At 43.1% G+C, this 20,521-nt stretch overlaps 1 protein-coding gene across 1 annotated transcript in view; it reads left to right on the forward strand.

Annotated features, from left to right (window-relative positions):
• Positions 1 to 20,521, forward strand: part of LOC137417037 (BDNF/NT-3 growth factors receptor-like) — a 452,816-nt gene that overhangs the window by 418,678 nt on the left and 13,617 nt on the right. Inside the window, 1 exon segment of the mRNA XM_078786250.1 lies at positions 9,238 to 9,396. Coding sequence (XP_078642376.1) covers positions 9,238 to 9,396 — 159 coding nt within the window.

A 20,521-nucleotide genomic window follows, 5' to 3' on the forward strand; every position in this document is an offset into this window, starting at 1 on the left:
ATCAGATGACTGTGCTTCTGGTGTTTGCTCTCTTTGTCTCTTAACACCACTTGTAGAGGGTTGGGGCTCACCAGGCTTACTTTCTTTAGAGAACCACCTCTCCAAAGTTGCCTGGTGTTGGCGACTTTTCTTAATTTTTCTGAAGTGGTCAATCACATTGTCACTGAACAGGTTAATGCTCCTGTTAACCACTGCTTTATTAGGGTGCCACTTTTCAACAATGGAAATATGAACGACGCTAACGCTATGTTGGCGGTTCGGTTATAGAAATACATTCGGAATTAGGGACAAAATTTTCTCGAATTTACGGTTCGGAATTAGAGTAGTTCGAGATGAGGGGCGTTCGGAATTAGGGGTCACTACTGTATATATTTATATAAGTGAACAAAAAAATGTTATGCTAAATTAAAAAGGCAATGTATGGATGACAAACTGCAGTCTAAAAAAGGTCACATAACAATCCCTACATCACTGCCTCATTTACACTTCATCAGTTATTGCTTCAAGCTTCTACAAACATTTCACTGGTTACCACAGTACTTGATTACTCTTGTAGTGGAGCCACATACTGAGACTTTTCAAATTAGCAGCCTGAGTACAATGTTATAATTTCAGTACCTGATCATCAACTTCTTACAAACTGCATGAACATCTCTAATAAGAGCATTCTATAATTATCTCCATTTGTGATTGGTTACTCTAAATTGATTTAAAAAAAAGAAAAGTAGTAAAGACAACTGAAGCTGCAAGAAGTCCATGAAATTATACTGGAGCTGCTTATACGTATGCAGAAATGAAACATAGGAGCTTCTAATACTTTTAGCTCGGCCTAGTCCTCAACAATAGTCTGGAGGCAGTGATGTAGGGATTGTTGTGATGGCAATACTGTTAGCTGCTCTCTAAACCAACATCATCCCTATCTTGTTTAGGACATTTTTTAGACTATAGTTTGTCATCCGTACATTGCCTTTTTCATTTAGCATAAAATTTTTTTATTCACTTCATTCTGTAATTTTTTACAATGTGGAATAACACAATGGTATATGGTACTCAGAGGATACCCAACCTTGGAGCAAAAGTGCCAAGATATCTTAGTCAGCAATGTCAAATACTACATGTGTTCCTATATTGTCTTACTTAACCCTGACTGTATCTTGCAGCTCTGTATTATTGCTCGTTTCTCAAAAGAGTAATGTCTTCATCCAGCCTCAGGCCACACAATGACCTGCACTTAGAAATGCCCAAAATAACTGATGTGGTTTCCCTCTGGCCAGTCTAACCAATGGGGTGGGGACAGAGGGAAGGGGGCGGAGCCACACACACAGACACACACCACACACACACACACACACACACACACACACACCTCATCCATTTATAGTAGATTCAATTCGCATGGATTCCTTGTTCAGGCTGTTTTATACGACGCCATCACTGATGCGCCGACGTAGCGAATCTGGCACCGATAAACCGTGAATCGAGATGGTTTATTGATCACGTGGTTTGCTTTTACCTTGACCTGTGACGACGGTTCGTGATCACATGTCTGATGTGGTGTGTAGCACTGGTACCTCGCTATTATTTTATTTTCATAAATGTAACGCTGAAAAACAAGGCATTTCCCGAGACATTATATTTCTGCTGATATTATTTGATTCCACATAACATTATCATGCAAAACGCCGACACTGAGGCAAATGTGTCTGGCGGCTGCGGCTCCGCCCTCATCAAGCTGATTGACAGTCACAGACACGCCTCCCCCGGTCCTATTCTTTGACAAAGGAATGTAGTTTTACCTACTTTTTGTAGAATGCTTTCAAGCTACGAGAATTATAATACCAAAGGATGTTGCAGAAAGTAAAACTCTGTCGGATGGTAGCAGAATCATTGCCATTGATAGAGGCAGCTCGGAAATACGCCGTCTGAAGAAGATTATTATTATTATTATGAACTACAAGATGAATTCCCGGGTTTGACCGATCTCATTTTTTCGCTTTTTTTTTGCGTTTGCCTTGGTCTGGAGAACATAAAAGTGATCCCGACCTCGACAATCAGCTGAACAGACCAGGTAGGCTCTCATATGTAGCCAAAGCGAGTTTTTAAAGAAGATAATCCAACTTTAGTTTTGTATGTAGCAGATGGGAGTGACATTTTTTTCCATGCCATCCCTACATAGAGAGTACGCTAATGATATATATGTATGTGGTGTGTATATAAAAACTAGGAACATTAACCCATCCCAAGTGACGATGAAGGCTAGCATAAGTACCCCCCTCCACTCTCTCTCTCCCCCACTCTCTCTCTCCCCATTTTCCTGTCTCTCCCTTCTCCCTCCCCCACTCTCTCTCCACCATTTCCCTCCCCTCCTCCCCTCTCCCTCCCCACTCTCTCTCCCCCATTCTCCTCTCCCTCCCCCACGCTCTCTCCACCATTTCCCTCCCCTCGTCCCCTCTCCCTCCCCACTCTCTCTCCCCCATTCTCCTCTCCCTCCCCACCGCCCACTGTCTCTCCCCCATTGCCTTCTCCCTCCCCCACTCTCTCTCCCCCATTGCCCTCTCCCTCCCCTCATCCCTCTTCCCACTCACTGTCTCTCCCCCACTCCCCTCTCCCTCCCCACTCACTGCTTTTCCCCCACACTCTTCTCCCTCCCACGCTCTCCCTCTCCCCACTTCCCCGTCTCTCCCCTCTCCGCCGCGCTCCCTGTCTCCCCCACTCACCCAGTCCCTCTCTCCGCACTCCCTCACCCTGTCTCTCCCTCCCCTCATCCCACTCATCGTCTCTATCTCACTCTTCTCTCCCTCCCCGCACTTCACAATCCCTGTCACTCCCCCAGTACCCTCTCCCTCCCCACTCACTATCTCTACCCCACTCACCTCTCCCTCCCCACTCACTGCCTCTCACCAACTCACTCTCCCCCCCCCCCCCCCCCCGCACATCACACTCTGTGTCTCTCCCCCACTCCCCTCTCCCTCCCCACTCCTTGCCTCTCCCCCACTCCCCTCTCCCTCCCCTCAAAATTTTATTTGATATCGGATGTACCGTACTCGTTGCTGACCGGCTGTGCCACCAAAGCAGCTTCCTGAGCAATGGTTATACTGGGTGGTTTGCTATTCCCAGCAGTAGTTCAGGCATGAATTTGTAATTTGTTCAGGATGCTGGTGATAGCTCACCTATTCTTTGTGAAGGATACATGGGGATCTTTAACATCCGTCAACTAATGCCAGAAGACGGGACGCCCAGATTAAACAGAAGCTTTTTATTTGGTGGACGCTTTCGCTGCGAAAGAGGAGGTTTTGTGTGGTGGGCTCTACCTGGCTAGAAGTGGAAGGCTGTGCTGTTCAGAGATTGCGGCAAAGAGGTGAAGAAGCGAGAGGGTGTCTTCACAACTCACCTCACGTTTGTGGCGTTGTCGAGCACGACGCCATCTTGTGCCGGGTTCCCACCGGAGGGACATCGAGTTCTGGCCTCGTCCCCAGCTGCCAACCTCGCAGAGGCACTCGTGGAGACAGATAAGGCTGGCACGAGAAAGGAACATTTTATTTTATTTCATCTTTCCCCTTGTCCGTTTTTGAGTCTGCAGGTGGAGGTACCTCAGTTAGACTTTTAGTTTTTACCTCATTTATTTTGACATTTTCATCTTGCATATATGTTCATTAAATTCTTTGCTGAATTCACTGTCGTGTTTACCTGTTTGTGGTTTCGGATTAAACCCGTGTGTTCTGTTCAGGTAAACGCTACGCCTCCCTTCATTCCACACGCGACAAAGATACCACCATTTTTCGGGCAGCCGCCTCGGGAGTAAAACTGTCTCGGTTATCCGTCACCCAGCGATCAAATCGCTGGTGACAGGTCAATACTATAAAATGTATTAGTCCCCTACCAATTTCACCAGAGGTTGACCCTCCACTCCTACCATGCACCATGGTGGTGGTCTATCTGCAGTTTACTCTCCGTCAGTCTGTCTGTCCGTCCCACCTGTGGTTTTCCACACTTTTTTCCTATACCCTTTAACACAGGGGTTCTGAACCTATTGCATCTCAAGGCCCATTTGAGTCTATGTCATAAAGGTCAGGGCCCACATAAGAAATAATGATAACTTAAAAAACAGGGTGCTCTGAACTTATTTATATGTAGCTGTCTGCTGCAATGGATTAAATAAAATATAATAATAATCTATCTATAATTCCAGTAATCTCTGTTTGTACGTTTGTTTGTCTGTGACCGCTGTTTCTCGACAACCACGGGTCCGATATACTTTTAACTTGCCAGGTATATTGCTGGGGACCCGAGGATGTGCCTTTTCAAGGTTTCATATTAATCGGACAATTACTTACCGAGCTATGTCCAAAAAACGATTCAACCAATCAGAGAGCAGCGAACTATCGCGTGTGCCGAACGTGGCGGACACACTCTGCCTCGGATGGCACATTTGAGAGCGTATTCATTTATTTCACGTTTGCAAACTATGTTGGCGTTAAACTATGTTTTAAAACTAATAAAAACGAATTTGCGATTCATTCGCTTTCCTGCGCGTTTGTGCACGCGATGGCGATTTCTTTACCAAACTCCGGAAGCCGTTCGCTTTGGACCAAACCATTTCATGTAAATAGAGGGGGGGGATATAATTTTAGATATAGATATAGTACGGGTAATGCCCTAGTTATAATAATAACAACAACTTTATTTGATTCCTTATTTAAGCCTTAATTATAGAATGCTGCTTACGTCAGTGGGATACTTGGGCTTGCTTCTGAGAACCAATCAGATCACGCCGAGGAGGTGAGAGGCCCTGACCGGTGAGAGGCTGACTCGCAGAGTACCATTCAAAGTTAATTTCAGTTTATTCCTGGTCTTTGATTTTGTGCCAGTCACAAGTGAAGACCCTGACTCACACGGTATGTGGTGGTGAAAGGCAACAGGAACCTCTTTGCCCGCTCTGACTGAATCCCCTGTCACTGTCATTGTAACTTAATATATTTGGGCTCGTATTTTCTGACTATGCGTTTCACCACCTTTTTAGCAACTCCTGAAGTCTCGCCACCATCATTGGTTTTTCTTTTCAGGAAACGGTCCATGTTTCCCAAAATGAAATACAGTAAAGCAGCTACAGCAGTTAGCCTTTTCACGTGAAGACGAGACGCCCGAGACGTTCTCCAGACCCGAAACACCTTCGATCAACCAAATACGGTCAATGGTGAAACTGCAAATACCGAGTCCGCGAATGTCCCAGGTGGAAACCCTCACGTCATATCCTCATTCTCATTCACACTCAATCTCACTATATTTTCATTCTAAACAGCATCATTCCAATCATAAATAAATACAATAGCATTAAAATCATAAATTAACACAACAACATTAATATAACTTTTTTCGTGAGGAAAATTTTACGAACACTCGTGAGGTAAACGAGTAACCTGCCTTCTCAGGTTGGAATGATCTCCGCGGACCACAAGGTTGTGCCTTGCTGCCCACTGATGGGTTGCGACCCACCAGTTGAGAATCTCTGCTTTAACATATTCAACTGCAAATTAGTACATGGCTTTATTATGATAAACTAGCAACGGTACCCACCCCACGGGCAGGGCTTCAATTGGGAAGCCCAGATGAAAAGGAAAAATATCGGAAATTGAAGGCTTTTTTATTTTAAACGATTTATATAAACATCCGTTGAATCATATCACACGCAAATCATCAAAATCTAAACAGTACATGGCGCCCATTTTGAAAAAAGATTGAAATCTGCAAAACGGAAGCGGCCGCTACACGTCTTTCTCAGCTGCACGTTTATGTGTGAAGAGTGCGCACTGAATCTGGAACATGGAAGCGGCCGCTACACCTGTTTCTCAGTCGCTTTGCACACGCTGCCGTGTTACTTCTGAGCCGCACGTTTATATAGGAAGAGTTCGTCAGAAGTCGATCTACTCTCTCCTGGTACATAGAATTTCAACAAAAGCCACATCACTTCATATCGGTAAATATTATTCCATCGTGTTTGGAAAAAACTGGAATTTGGAAAAATTGGAAAAACAATATAGCCTATTTTACTCCAAGGCGTCCCAGGAATACCCACCCAAAATATCGTTGCGATCGGTTCAGCCGTTTTTGCGGTACCTTCAAACGGACAGACTGACATTTGGTGAATTATAGTAAGATTACAGAACAAGTTTGAGTTTCTGGAAGTTCTGCCCTTTTAGACTTAGAAAATATCATATCTCTAGGGGACATGTATTGCAAAGCAATTGTCGTTCTTGTTTACTTATGCAGTTTGTTTCATGCATATTTGCAGAGGCTGTTAATTTACAATAATAAACACATATGACTGTTATCAATGATAATAATTTGATAAAATTTACTCTAAAGTATGAATAATATTGGAATAATCCTAACCTTCATATATACTATGTGTGTGTTTGTGTGTTTGGCATCATGTTAGGGCATGCATCCACTATTTAAAGGAGAGCTAAAAGATACCGCTAACTGTTACTGTGTCTGCTCTACCCTGTTTGGTATGCAACTGGTAAAGTTAGTTGGTTCGATTATTGGATGGCAATAATGATCATGTCGGGTGATACATTTGCAAGAACGACTGAGCGGAATACTCTTCGCACAATTAAGTTCGCTAAATTTTACACCGTAGAGTGGTCAATCTTTAAACGCACATGGACCTGTACAAATTGAGGCGTGTGTGTTCAGCCATTATGTAAAAGTAAATTATTAAATTATGAACGTATGAAAATAAATTCTGAAAATGGAATGTACACTGAAATGACCAGATGAACAAACTGCTAATTACCTGATTGCTCTCCATTTCCATGCCAGTTCAACCTCGAGTTTAGACTGGTGATATTTTAACTCAGCGATGAACAGGTTGTTGTCATGCACTCCACACACGACGACAAATTTGTCGTTCTCCACATAGGTTTATAGTTTCTAACATACAAAACAAGAAGCAAAACGTGCAGACATGAACAGGGAGGAGGGTTTGGGGGGGGGGGGGGGGGGTGAAATTTGAGTTGTTGGAGCTTTCTGGTTGCACCCAATTGTTGCCCCACTATTGTGAACAAAACTCTTGTGTTTCATACTTTGGAAAAATGGAAAGGTCAGATGGCACTAATATACAGACCCTTCAGAAAGTAGTCACATCCCTTGACTTTTTAACATTTCGTTGTGTTATAGCCTGGATTTAAAATGGATTAAATTGAGATTTTTTGTCTCTAATCCACACATAATGGCCCATAATGTCAAAGTGGAATTTTTTTTTTCGAAAATTTATATGAAACAATTAAAAATGAAATACAGAAATATCTAATTTAGATAAGAATTCAACCCGCTGAGTGCATATTTCGTACTTCGTAGAAGCACCTTTGGCAGCGATTACAGCTTCGAGTATTCTTGGGTATGTCTGTATCAGCTTTGCACATCTGGATTTGGGGAGTTTCTCCGATTCTTCCATGCAGATTTCCTCAAGCTCAGTCAAGTCGAATGGGGAGAGTCGGTGGACAGCAATCTTCAAGTCTTTCCACAGATTCTCAATGGGATTCAAGTCAGAGCTTTGGCTGGGCCACTCAAGGTCTTTCACATTCTTGTTCTGAAGCCATTCCAGTGTTGCTTTGGCTGTATGCTTGGGGTCATTGTTCTGTTGGAACGTAAATCTTCACCGCAGATGAAGGTCATTTGCAGGTTCTCCTCAAGGATTTGCCTGTATTTGGCTCCATTCATTGTTCCCTCTATCCTTACATGTCTCCCAGTCCCTGTCACTGAAAAGCATCCCTATAGCATGATGCTGCCACTACCATGCTGCATGGTAGGAATGGTGTTAGATGGGTGATGAGCTGAGCTCGGTTTCTGTCAGAAGACCAGAGATCCAGAGACGCTTTCCATTCAGGCCAGAGACTACAATTTTTTTGTTCTATCAGACCACATAATCCTTATCAGACCATCACCCCCGGGTAGTTTGGTTGCATCATCATCCTCAGGTAGTTTGGTTGCATCATCATGCTCAGGTAGTTTGGTTGCATCATCACTGCTCGGGTGGTTTGGTGAATCATCATCCTCGGGTAGTTCGGTTGCATCATCATCCTCGGGCACTTTGGTTGCATCATCATCCTCGGGTAGTTTGGTTGTTAGGGTTAGGGTTAGTTGTTAGGGTTAGTCTTTCACGTGCAGGGGAGTCCGGCAGGTTCTCCCATCTTAGCGAAGGAGCTCTGTAGTTCTGTTAGAGTGGTCATTGGGTTCTTGATCACCTGCCTGACCAAGATCCTTCTTGCCCAGTTGCTCAGTTTGTTCGGATGGCCAGCTCTAGGAAGTGTCTGGGTAGTTCCATATTCTTTACATTTCCTAATGATGGAGCTCACTGTGCTCTTGGGAACTTTCAAAACTATAGAAATTGTTTCATACCTTTCCCCAGATCTATGCGCCTTCACAATTCTATCTCGGAGTTCTACGGACAGTTCCTTGGACTTCATGGTAGAATTTCTGCTCTGACATGCACTGTCAACTGTGAGATAATATATAGAAAGGTGTGTTTCTTTCTAAATCATGTCCAATCAATTGAAATGGCCACAGGTAGACTCCAAACAAGTTGTAGAGACATTTCAAGGATGATCAAAGGAAATTGGATGCACCTGAGCTTAATTTGGAGTGTCATAACAAAGGGGTTGAATACACTATTGACTCAAGACATTTCAGCTTTACATTTTTATTAATTTGTAAAAATCTAAAAAGAAAATCCACTTGGACATTATGGGGTAATGTCTGACATTATGGTAGATCAACAAAAATCCACTATGATGTCCAAAAAAAATCAATTTCATATTATTTATTTCTTCCATTTTAAGTTGTGAAAACAACAATATGTGAAAAAAGTCAAGGGGTGTGAATACTTTCTGATTGCACTGTATTACAGTATCAAGGAGGAACCAGAAGCAGGAATTTGGTGTTTTACGTTAAAGTTTCAGCGAACCCACTATTACAGCTGTGATCTTTGCAGCCGAGTTCCCCTTCAGACAAAGCTGAAGCCACCCACAACGATTTATTCCAGCATAAATACAGCACACTAAGCAGCGGGTTCATACAACAACCAATTTTTTGGATATCAGCAGCACCCATAAGAACATCATTTGTTGAAATAGGGGGAAGCACTGGAATGTGGAAATGGCCCACACGTTATGTACCGAATGGCTGTTGATTGTACCTTAATTGTTTTGTGAATAGCGGTTTTGTTGTACTTGGTAGGTTGGTGGGCATACCATGCTCCCCATCCGCTGGATGCCCCCTGAGAGCATCATGTACCGGAGATTCACAGCTGAGAGTGATGTGTGGAGCCTGGGTGTGGTGTTCTGGGAGATCTTTACCTTTGGCAAGCAACCTTGGTATCAGCTCTCGAACAATGAGGTATGTTTCATGGAACTGTAAATCCCACTGGTTTACCTTTCATTGTGGTTATATCTTGTAACTAGATAGTAGGCCTATGCATATCCATGTATTTTGCTGAACGTGTACACATATAAACATTAAAATCTGCGAAGTGACAACAAAAAACATCAAGTCCAACATAAGTTAAATATTTCTCCAAGTGTAATTACGTTACATTAAACAACAACAACTGGTACATTTAGTAATTGCGTCCATTTATTTTGCAGCTTCAACTGACGAATTAATCCGTTCTAAGAAAGGGTAAAGACGTATACATAAAAAAATTTCAATAAGTATATATTTTTAAGAAGCAGCAAAGCAAATGTGTGCTTATTATTATTATACAGAACTAGCAAAGGGGTGCAGAACTAGCAGAACGTTAATGATGGGGAGGGGGTGGGGGCTGCATACATGTCTCACCTGAAATGAGCAATTTCCTTTGGAGTGTGTATTGATAGAAATGGGAATTCAGTGTAAATATTCAGCGAGCATTACGTCGCAGTGGGTGCAGCTGGTAACCTCGACAACCTCGTTCCATTCTATCAGCTAAGATTTCCAATCCATGCTTGCTGTACCTCCAAAGTACTGCTCGGGAGTGAAGGTGATATTATGAAAACTCAGCTGGGAAATGGGTTTAGGCATGTTTTGGGCCTACAGCCTGATGGAAGATCATCAAAGTTCTTTCCATACCAACCGACCACCTCCAGGCACCTATCCCTCTCCACTTCGTTTCTTCATCTCTGGCCTCCCCCCTCTCTCTATATTCACCAAAGCTTTGCTTTCAGCAATTTCCCACAGCATTTCATTCTGGTTTCCCATTCAATGATCCATAGATCAGTTGTTTCAGTTTCACGTTTCAACATCAGTTTCACTTTGAGATATCAGTTTAGATTCATCATTACAACTTGTGATGCGACGCGAATAGTGCACAGAAAAGGTCGTAAAAACGATTTTGGGAGAAATTTTTTTCGACTCATCTAAGGGGTCTAAAGTTTTTTTAGGGTCATAAAGGGGTCTAAAGTGTTTAAATAATCAATGATATCAAAAGGGACAAATGGTGTCTAAAGGTGTCTTAGGACGACAGAACAATAGGGGTTAAAGTGTCCAAATGGTCTTAAATTGGCCAAAGTGTCTTAGAAAGTCAATACGTCTGAAAAGTGTCAAAAGGTGTATATGTCTCAAAAGGGTCGAAATGGGTATGAAAGGGTCTAAACTTTAGACCATTTCATACCCATTTCTACCCTTTCGACCCGACCTAGACTCTAAAGGGTGTAAAGGTCTAAGGGGTTTAAAGGGGTGTAAAGGGTTGATAAGGGTCTCAAGGGTGTGTGGTGAAAATCAAGTCCACAAAACTCCAGAGATCGTGAGTTTTATTCCAATCGAACTCCACACCATCTATTAAAAGAATAATAATCTAATAAGCCAGCGTTCATCAATGCATTATATAAAAGACAGTCATATGTAAGGCACAGTATCTCTCTTACCAACTTGAGTAATGCAACAATTGCAAACCAACCCCTCACATAACAAATCAGCCCTTTTATAAGCCGTCACCGGATGAAGAGGGAACTGCAACAGATATCAACCATAATTTCATCACAGGGTGTAAAGGGTTAAAAGTGGTCTAAGGGGTGTAAAGGGTGAAAATGGGGTTTTAAGGGGTGTAAAGGGTTAAAAGTGGTCGAAGGGATCTAAAGATGTTTTAAGGGGTGTAAAAGGTCTAAGGGGTATAAAGGGTCAATGGTTTATAAGGGGGTGTAAAGGGTCAAAAGGGTTTAAGGGGTGTAAAGGGTCAAAGGGGTCTAAAGGAGTGTCAAAGGGGCATAAGGGGTGTAAAGGGTCTAGAGGGGTTTAAGGAGTGGAAAGGGTCTAAAATGATCTAAGGCGTGGAAAAGGTCTAAGGGGTGGAAAGGGTCTAAAGGTGGTAAAAGAGTGAAGCTGTAGTAAATAAATTACCTCAGGTTCATAAATAAATTAACTCGGGAGTGCAACACGATAATGACGGGCCGAATGACGTCCTCATCACCGTCACGGTATAAAACCCCTATTCAGGTATATTGTGGTTAAAAATGTGAAGGTAGAAAGTTTCGTTGTGATTAAACTTGAGAACTCAAAGCAGGATGATCCCAAACAAAGGGCAAAACAACAACTCACCTTGTTGTGAGGATGAGGTGATCATTGGAGGGTCACCCGTTGTCAAGTGGCGGCTTGTAGTTGGCGTCACGTGGGTTCTTTTTTCTACAAATTATTTTTCACCCTTGAGGCTGATGTTGCTAGATGAGCAGTAAAATGACCTTTAAAACCATGTATAGGTTGTGTTTGTACTATTTTCTGTTTCTGAATAATTAGCACATTTGAGAGGTCACATGACTCCTTCTTTGGAGTCAGCAAAGACTCCTTCTTTGCTGAACTTACTGATCCTGGTAACGTCTTAATTAAGAGTTTTTTCTCACATCTGATAACATATTTGATGATCGGAGCTCACCATCAAACTAATTATATCGATATCCGTGTTGAAATCCGATAAAAATTGAGCTTTCTATGAAGATTTGAATATGTGTATCGACCCTCGGAGTTCATGGCGACAGGTGGCGGCTTGGATGGTTTCAAGTTATGAATTGTGAGAAAATAACTGTTTTAAAACCCATATTTATGTGCATGGTGCTAAAAGATGTTATCCCATAAAGTTTCGTGCCGATTAACCCTGGGAGCTCAGAAGAATAGGTTCACAAACAAACAAACAAACAAACAAATGGACATTTCGCTTTTATATATATATATATAGATAAGGGCTTATGCGCTTATCTTGCTGGACTGGCTGGCACACCAGACAGCTGTTTATTTCATTTCCCTTCAGTCTCGATTTAAAAGGCATTAATTTTCGATTCAAGTCAAAGTAACTAAATAATTGTAGCCACCAATACGTATCTATAAACCTGAAACAGCACCAATACGTGTATGAAAAAAAGTCTATAAACAACATGGCAGCGATAAAAAAAATAATTTGCAGGTCCCACCTTCGCAGGTACCTCCGCGCAGCTCCGAAGGGAACCAATCTGATAGGCTGGTGACATCAACCCTGCCCTGAACAAACGGCTGGATGGAGACTGGATTTAGAAGCCAGCTTCTTCTATTGTATAGATTAGCAACGGAACGTGTACAAGTTTACAGATTCTTGTAAACGTTTATAATTTTTTTCCGTGTATACTTTAGTATGTGCACTTCTATGTAAACTTTTGTTTTTGGTTTTGTTGTTTGTTTTTCCACAAGATCGAGGCTCAAAGAAGAGAAGAGTTAAAATGACAGCGGGATAGCGGGGAAACAATTGGGCACAACTGGAAAGGGGGTAAATGAATAGGAAAGGAAACGATAACAGAGAGAGAAGTGAGAAACAATGAAATGAGCAAGTCGGAGGGTTGGGGTTAGAAAGGATTAATGGGGTTAATGAAGATCATGGTTCAGGATGACACAAGGTGATGGCACATTGCGTGCTTGTGGTCCTGGCGGGAAGAGATAGGCCGTGGGATGAACGCCCAAAAAAGGCTTAGTTTTTCGAGTTTAGTTCACTAACCCCAAGGTATTATGTAAAGCTCGCATCAACGATTTATAATATACTTGTTCTTTTTATTAAAAGTTGCACATTTTTTATAAATTACCCAAAAACAGAAGAATTAATTAATGACCTAAAATGTGTCGATTATTTTCATGGCGTACTTGATTGGTCAAAAAAACAATGCATGGCGCACTTGATTGGTCAAAAAAACTGCATGGCGTACTTGATTGGTCAAAAAAACAATGCATGGCGTACTTGATTGGTCAAAAAAACAATGCATGGCGTACTTGATTGGTCAAAAAAACAATGCATGGCGTACTTGATTGGTCAAAAAAACAATGCATGGCGTACTTGATTGGTCAAAAAACAATGCATGGCGTACTTGATTGGTCAAAAAAACAATGCATGGGGTACTTGATTGGTGAAAAAAACAATGCATGGCATACTTGATTGGTCAAAAAACAATGCATGGCGTACTTGATTGGTCAAAAAAACAATGCATGGCATACTTGATTGGTCAAAAAAACAATGCATGGCGTACTTGATTGGTCAAAAAAACAATGCATGGCGTACTTGATTGGTCAAAGAAGCAAAGCATGGCGTACTTGATTGGTCAAAAAAGCAATGCATGGCATACTTGATTGGTCAAAAAAACAATGCATGGCGTACTTGATTGGTCAAAAAAACAATGCATGGCGTACTTGATTGGTCAAAAAAACAATGCATGAAAAGCTATTGGCCAATGAAATGTTAAACAACACGAACGAACGACGCAAACAACATACCACGACGTGTTTACTTTGTGTGTGCATGAAGTGCGGAGTGCGCATCAAATGTGGAGCGTTGCATACATGTTTGTCGGTTGATGGACCGAGGAACGGACGCTCAAAAAAGTCTTAGTTTTAGCATTCCGGTCACCACCTCCGAGACACTACGCAATACACGACTCATAATTTTGATTTTAAAAAAAGCAGTGAATCACAATCATCTTGTTCTTTTTGGCAAAACTTGCACATAAAGTAGAAATCTGTGAACAAACGACACACTTCCGGCACTAAAAACAATGAGTCCACTGTGTACATTGATGAATTATAGCTTCAATAAAGAGTGATGGACAGTCCAGATTTTATGACATAAACAAAATCATTCTTCTGCAACAGTGACAAAAGTACTGATTAAGTCCCACCATACCGTGTTGTTTAAAATAGAGAAGTAAATCACAAAATGTACAAGGTAAACTAAAGATGTGCGTTTCTGAAGATATTTTAAAACCCAAACCTTAAAAGTATGATTTCTCAAATGTCACGAGACACACAAATCAAATAGCTGCATTCCACCATGAAACCTTTCCAACTAAATTCTTTCAATCCTGACAAATCTCACACTCTTACTATGTCTCTCCGAAAAGATCGACTGGACAACCCTCCCATCTACTTTCTCAACAATCCTCTCCAAGAAGTTCTGTCGCTCAAGCTTTTGGGTCTCACTATCTGCCATGATCTTTCTTGGGAAAACCACATTTCCAAGCTGGCCTCCAAAGCCAGTCGCCGACTGGGCATCCTCCGTCGTGCGAAGTCCTTCCTAGGCACACCTGAGCTCCTCACCACATACAAGGCTTTCATCCGCAGCTCAATGGAATACTGTTCTCCCCTATGGGCTGGTGCTCCTGCCTCACACTTGGCTCGGCTTCACACTGTTGAATCCAAAGCTTTCAGAATCATTGGAATCTCCCGCGATGAAGCTATCTCTGAGGGCCTTTCACTCACTCACCGCAGGCAGGTAGGTGGTCTTTCTGTCTTCTACCGACTCCTCTCCGGCCTTGCTCCCCCAGCTCTCTCTGTGCTCTGTCCCCCAAATATTCCTACAGGTCGCACAAGATCTGCCAGCAACCCTCTGATGGTTAAACTGCCGAAATCTCGGCTCTCTGCTCACCTTCACTCTTTCATTCCTCTTTTCTCCCGCCTCTGGAACAAACTCCCACACTCCCTTCAATCCCACTCCTCCCTCCAGGTCTTTAAAACAGCTGTTCACCACCATCTCTTATCTTCCCCCATCCAAAACCTTGATCTTTTCTACCCCCACTAATTCACCCCAGATCCACCTTGTTTGAAATTCCAACTTCTTTCCTGGAAGTCCTGGCAGTGTCCATATGTTTTATACCTCTCCCACCCCCCCCCCCCCCCTTCCCATGCCTCCCCCAAAAAGCCCTCTCCCTCCTACAGATCTCTCCATGTCTCCATGTCTCTCGGTCCCTGCTCTCAAATGTTGTGTTTGTGTCCTTCCCCCTCTCTCCCCATCTTGTCTACCGCTCCCGATGTTATTTGTTTTATGTGTCTGTTTGTCTTTCTGTGTGATTAATGTTCGCTCTTTCACGAGCCTCGATCTTGAAAACAAAAAAAACAAAAAAAAACTATTCACCGCATGTTTAAAACAATATTAAAGTGAATATTTGGAAAATGATCTTTTTTTTCCTTTTTTTTGTATACAAGATCGAGGCTCGTGAAAGAGCTAACATTAATCACAAAAAGACGAACTGACACATAAAACCTAAGATAAAGGGAGCGGGAGACAACATTGGGAGAGAGGGGGAAGCACACAAGTACAACATTTGAGAGCAGGGCCATCGGGAGATCTGTGGGAGGGAGAGGGCTTGGGTGGAGGAGGCACAGGAAGGGGGGTGGGGCGGGGGTTGGAGCGGTGTAAAACACATGATCACTGCTAGAACTTCCAAGAAAGAGGTCGAAATTTCAAAAAAGTGGATCTGGGGTGAATTAACGGGGGTAGAAAATATCAAGGTTTTGGATGGGGGAAGATAAGAGATGGTGGTGAAAAGCTGTTTTAAAGACCTGGAGGGAGGAGTGGGATTGAATAGAGTGAGAGAGTTTGTTCCAGAGGCGGGAGAAAAGAGGAATGAAGGAGGGAAGGTGAGCAGAGAGTTTTGATTTTGGCAGTTTAACCATAAGAGGGTTGCAGGCAGATCTTGTGCGACCTGTAGGGGACAGAGCACAGACAGAGCTGGGGGAGCTAGGCAGGAGAGCAGTCGGTAGAGGACAGAAATACCACCAACCTGCCTGTGGTGAGTGAGTGAAAAGCCCTCGGAGTTAGCTTCATCGCGGGAGATTCCAATGATTCTGAAAGCTTTGGTTTCAACAGCGTGAAGACGAGCTAGGTGTGAGGCAGGAGCACCAGCCCAGAGGGGGGAACAGTATTCCATTGAGCTGCGGATGAAATCCTTGTATGTGGTGAGGAGCTCAGGTGTGCCAAGGAAGGACTTCACACGACGGAGGATGCCTAGTCGGCGACTGGCTTTGGAGGCCAGTTTGGAAATGTGGTTTTCCCAGGAAAGATCATTTCAGATACTGAGACCCAAAAGCTTGAGTGACAGAACTTCTTGGAGAGGATTGTTCAGAAAGTAGATTGGAGGGTTTTCCAGTCGGTCTTTTCGGAGAGACATAGGGAGAATGTGAGATTTGTCAGGATTGAAAGACATGCTCCATTTGTTTGACCAGTCTGTGATTTTGACAAGGTTTGTGGAGAGTGAAGAGACTGCAGACTGTCGATCTGAGGGATGAGGTATGGAGCGGCAGAGAGTGGAGGCATCAGAAAAGAGATCGAGAGGATTTTCCAGAGAGTCGGAGAGATCATTGATGAAGACCAGGAAAAGCACAGGGCCCAGGACACTGCCTTGGGGAACTCCAGCCTGAACAGGAATGGGAGATTAGAGAAATCCATTCAGGGCCACACCTGCTTGTCTTTGGTATGTAGCTATTAACTCTATTGAATAATTAGTTCCTCCTCTTCATCACGCTCCCTGTCACTTTTATCATCTTCACTATCACGATCCTTTGCTTGTTTGAGGCAGTTCCTGGAGCTACAGAGATCAGTGCAAGACAAGTTATTTGCCATGCAAGGACACCATCTGCGCTCACACTTTGACTACTTACAATGGCAATGCCAACCAGCAATCCCAACCAGTTGACTAGTCCAACCAGTCGATGGCCAGGTTATCATCTTCCATCTGCCAGCCAATATCAACAGGTGAAAGTATGTCCATAATACATACCAAAGATCTTCTCCATCTGGCAGCTTTGTAATTAGCTCCCTGCATATGCTTCTGAAAAGAGCCTTGGTTCGGAGGCATAGCTGATCCTAGGGTCTTTGCCTGCAGCTTGAAATGCTTGCACCTCGCTTCTTTTATGGACAAACAATCTTTCTGATTTCACAAGGGGGTGTGAATTTTTCTCCAAGGGTGATGAACACATAAACAGACCTCTCTTCTCCCATGATATCCCATGCTTTCACCTTCCCTCTCCCATAGAAAGCACTTATACTATCACATACAGTAAAGGAATGCAGGCCAAGGAGAACACTCGATCTCTGTGGACCCATATTCTCTGCAACCATATTCACATGTAAAATCCTCTTCAATTTCTGGCCTGTCTGGAAGTGCATGCTGAAACACCAATGCAAAGAGCGATGGCAATCATAAAAACATCCGTGTCAGGGCTCTTGGTTACGTTTCCAGCTTCTCTAGCTGCATACTTACTGTGCAGAAGCAAACAGGTATCTGCTTCCTCGTGATCACATGCTATTTTCTTAATATCTTCCACCGCAACATCACCACCCCTGATAGAGAAGGAGTGGCCAGCATTCACTTACATGAGTGTTACGTGCTCCTCCCAAAACCCCGGTCACGGTGTACCTCCGAGCCTCGAGAGGAGTCACGGCAGAAAGATGTGTTATTCTGTGTGTCAAAGATCAATGGTGAAACCACACCAATTGTTACCAACAAACAAGTATTGTATTAAGGTCACACAAGAATAACAGTACAATAACAATAGTAATCAATTGTACAACCAATATATCATTCCTATGATGGTACCATCAGTTTCGTACAATGTAACTCACTGTGCTACAAGTGAGCGAAAATAACATTCCCAATGTCTCTGTCCCAGCTTCAAACCAAAGTTGATCCACGCTCTAGTGATCATCAGAACGATGTTGTGTCGAGACCAGAATCCCGCTCGGTTGACAGTCACACTGCCAAAGATAGGCAAAAGCGTCCTCAAGAGGCGGCTGGGAAATCACACCTTCGGGTATGGACGTTCAACGGCTCCCAATCGGCGAACCGCAATTTCCCACTCAAAATCCACGTTACACACACACACCAGGTTAACAGCTGGATGTGTTGAAATGGTTGAAGCGAGGAGAAAAACCTGGAGCGATCCGAAATCAGGCGCGAGGTAAAATGGCCAACGGTCCGTTCTCGAGACGTAACGGCACTCTAATGATTCTCTTCGGAATCAACCGCAAAACCTGTCACGCAGGTTTATCTGTCACAGCGATAACAACTCTGTCACGGGAATCCCTTTCCCAGGAAACCCCAAAGTTCGCTAGTGACCTCCGTTCGCCAGCGTTTGCTCCAGACCTCCAAACAGCTCGGCTCCTTCTCAGACCTCACTCACTCTGCCTCTTTCTCCTCTCCTTCTTCCTCTTCTTCTTCCTCCGGTTTCCGATCCGGTTTCCGGTTTCTTTTTAAAACATTAACTTTTTTTTACCTTTTGAAAACAGCTATCTCTATTTCACCTCAATGATAACAATAATAGTACATGCAACTAAAAATGTTAACAGTGGATGAGAACCACAACAACGGAAGTGACGAATCTGTAACATGAGCAAGAAAACCTTGGTTTCTCCTAGGATTGGTGCAGCTCTATCTTTCCATGCAGTGAACAGGAAATTGACAAGCTCCTCCGTATTTGGCCCATGGTTGCTTTCACCATTGTATTTGATTAGCCAATAAGTTTTCATGCCCTCTTTTTCAAATCATGCTTACCAAACAAGTATGCCATGAAAGAAATTGACATGTTTTATGTCATTAGTTCATTGTTCCATTTTTTGATAATTTCGAAAAAATGTGCAACTTTTGACAAAAACAATAAGTTTATTTGACATTCTAATCTGTTGAAGCATCTTTTGGTGTGAGAGGTACATAATGCCTCAAAGGAAGTGAATGAAATTGAAAGAAAAACTAGGTCATCCAACACCCTAAAGAGTCAGACAGAAAAGCCTCTGGAAGCCAGTTCCCTGAAAGGAAGAAGTGAAGAATAAAAGAGGTGAGGTATGCAGTGAGCCTGGATTTTGTATGTTTAACAAATGATGGGGTTACTTGAAGAATACCTGCATCCTGGAATTTCTGGGGAATGACAGAGAGAGCGGTGGAAGCAATATGTTGGAGAATAGAGATATACCACAACATTGACCTTTCTGTGTGGTGAAAGTAACAGATATTGTCCTTCGGCCTCATCATGGAAGATTGCAATAACTTGGAGAGCTTTAGATTACAGATATTCCAGGAGAGATAGATGTGATGCGAGAGGGCCAACCCAAGGTGGAGAGCATGAATCCATTGAGCTACATATAAAGGCCATGTAGACTGAGCAAGTAATTGTCCCCCGTCGCACCGCGGAGCGAAAGGGGGACTATGGTTTTCCCCTCCATCTGTGTGTGCGTGCGTGCGTCCGTGCGTGCGTCCGTGTGGGCGTGCATGCGAACATGCATGCGTAAGTGAAGGACCGAATTCTAATTTGGTGTGTGGGTGCAACCCACGTCAAAATCCAAGATGGCCGCCGCCATGTATGTCTGACGCCATGTATGTCTGAAACTTGTGAGCAGAATATCTTGAGAAATAAGCGAAGTACCAACTTCTAATCTGGTGTGTGGGTGTATCTAGGCATGAGGAAGAATGCTATTGAAAATTGGGTCGCCACGTCAAAGTCCAAGATGGCCGCCACCATATATATGTCTGAACATTGTGAGCGAAATATCGTGAAAAATAAACGAACTACTAACGTCTAATCTGGTGTGTGCGTCTATCTACGCATAATGAAGAACGCTATTGAAAATTGGGTCGCCACGTCAAAATCCAACATGGTTGCCGCCATGTATGTCTGAACCTTGTGAGCGGAATATCTTGAAAAATAAGCGAAGTACCAACGTCTAATCTGGTGTGTGGGTGTATCTACGCATAAGGAAGAACGCTATTGAAAATTGGGTCGCCACGTCAAAATCCAACATGGCCGCCGCCATGTATGTCTGAACCTTGTGAGCGGAATATATTGAAAAATAAGCAAAGTACCAACCTCTAATCTGGTGTGTGGGTGTATCTAGGCATAAGGAAGAACGCTATTGAAAATTGGGTCGCCACGTCAAAACCCAAGATGGCCGCCACCATATATATGTCTGAATCTTGTGAGCAAAATATCTTGAAAAATAAACGAACTACTAACTTCTAATCTTGTGTGTAGGTGTATCTACGCAGAAAGGAGAACGCTATTGAAAATTGGGTCGCAACGTCAAAATCCAAGATGGCCGCCTTGCATCTTCCACTTTGTCAACTCACATCACTTCACCGACGGGGGACCTAGGCGTAATGCTTGTTTTTTTTTTCCAAAGATTGATCTAAATCGATGGATGATGCCCAATCTGCGGTTAGCTTTGGAGGCCAGCTTTGCGATATGGTCAGCTTAAAAAAGGTCATGGCTGATGGTG

Source organism: Myxine glutinosa, chromosome 11, assembly GCF_964187855.1.
Source record: "Myxine glutinosa chromosome 11, kmMyxGlut1.1, whole genome shotgun sequence".
NCBI classification, from domain to species: Eukaryota; Metazoa; Chordata; class Myxini; order Myxiniformes; family Myxinidae; genus Myxine; species Myxine glutinosa.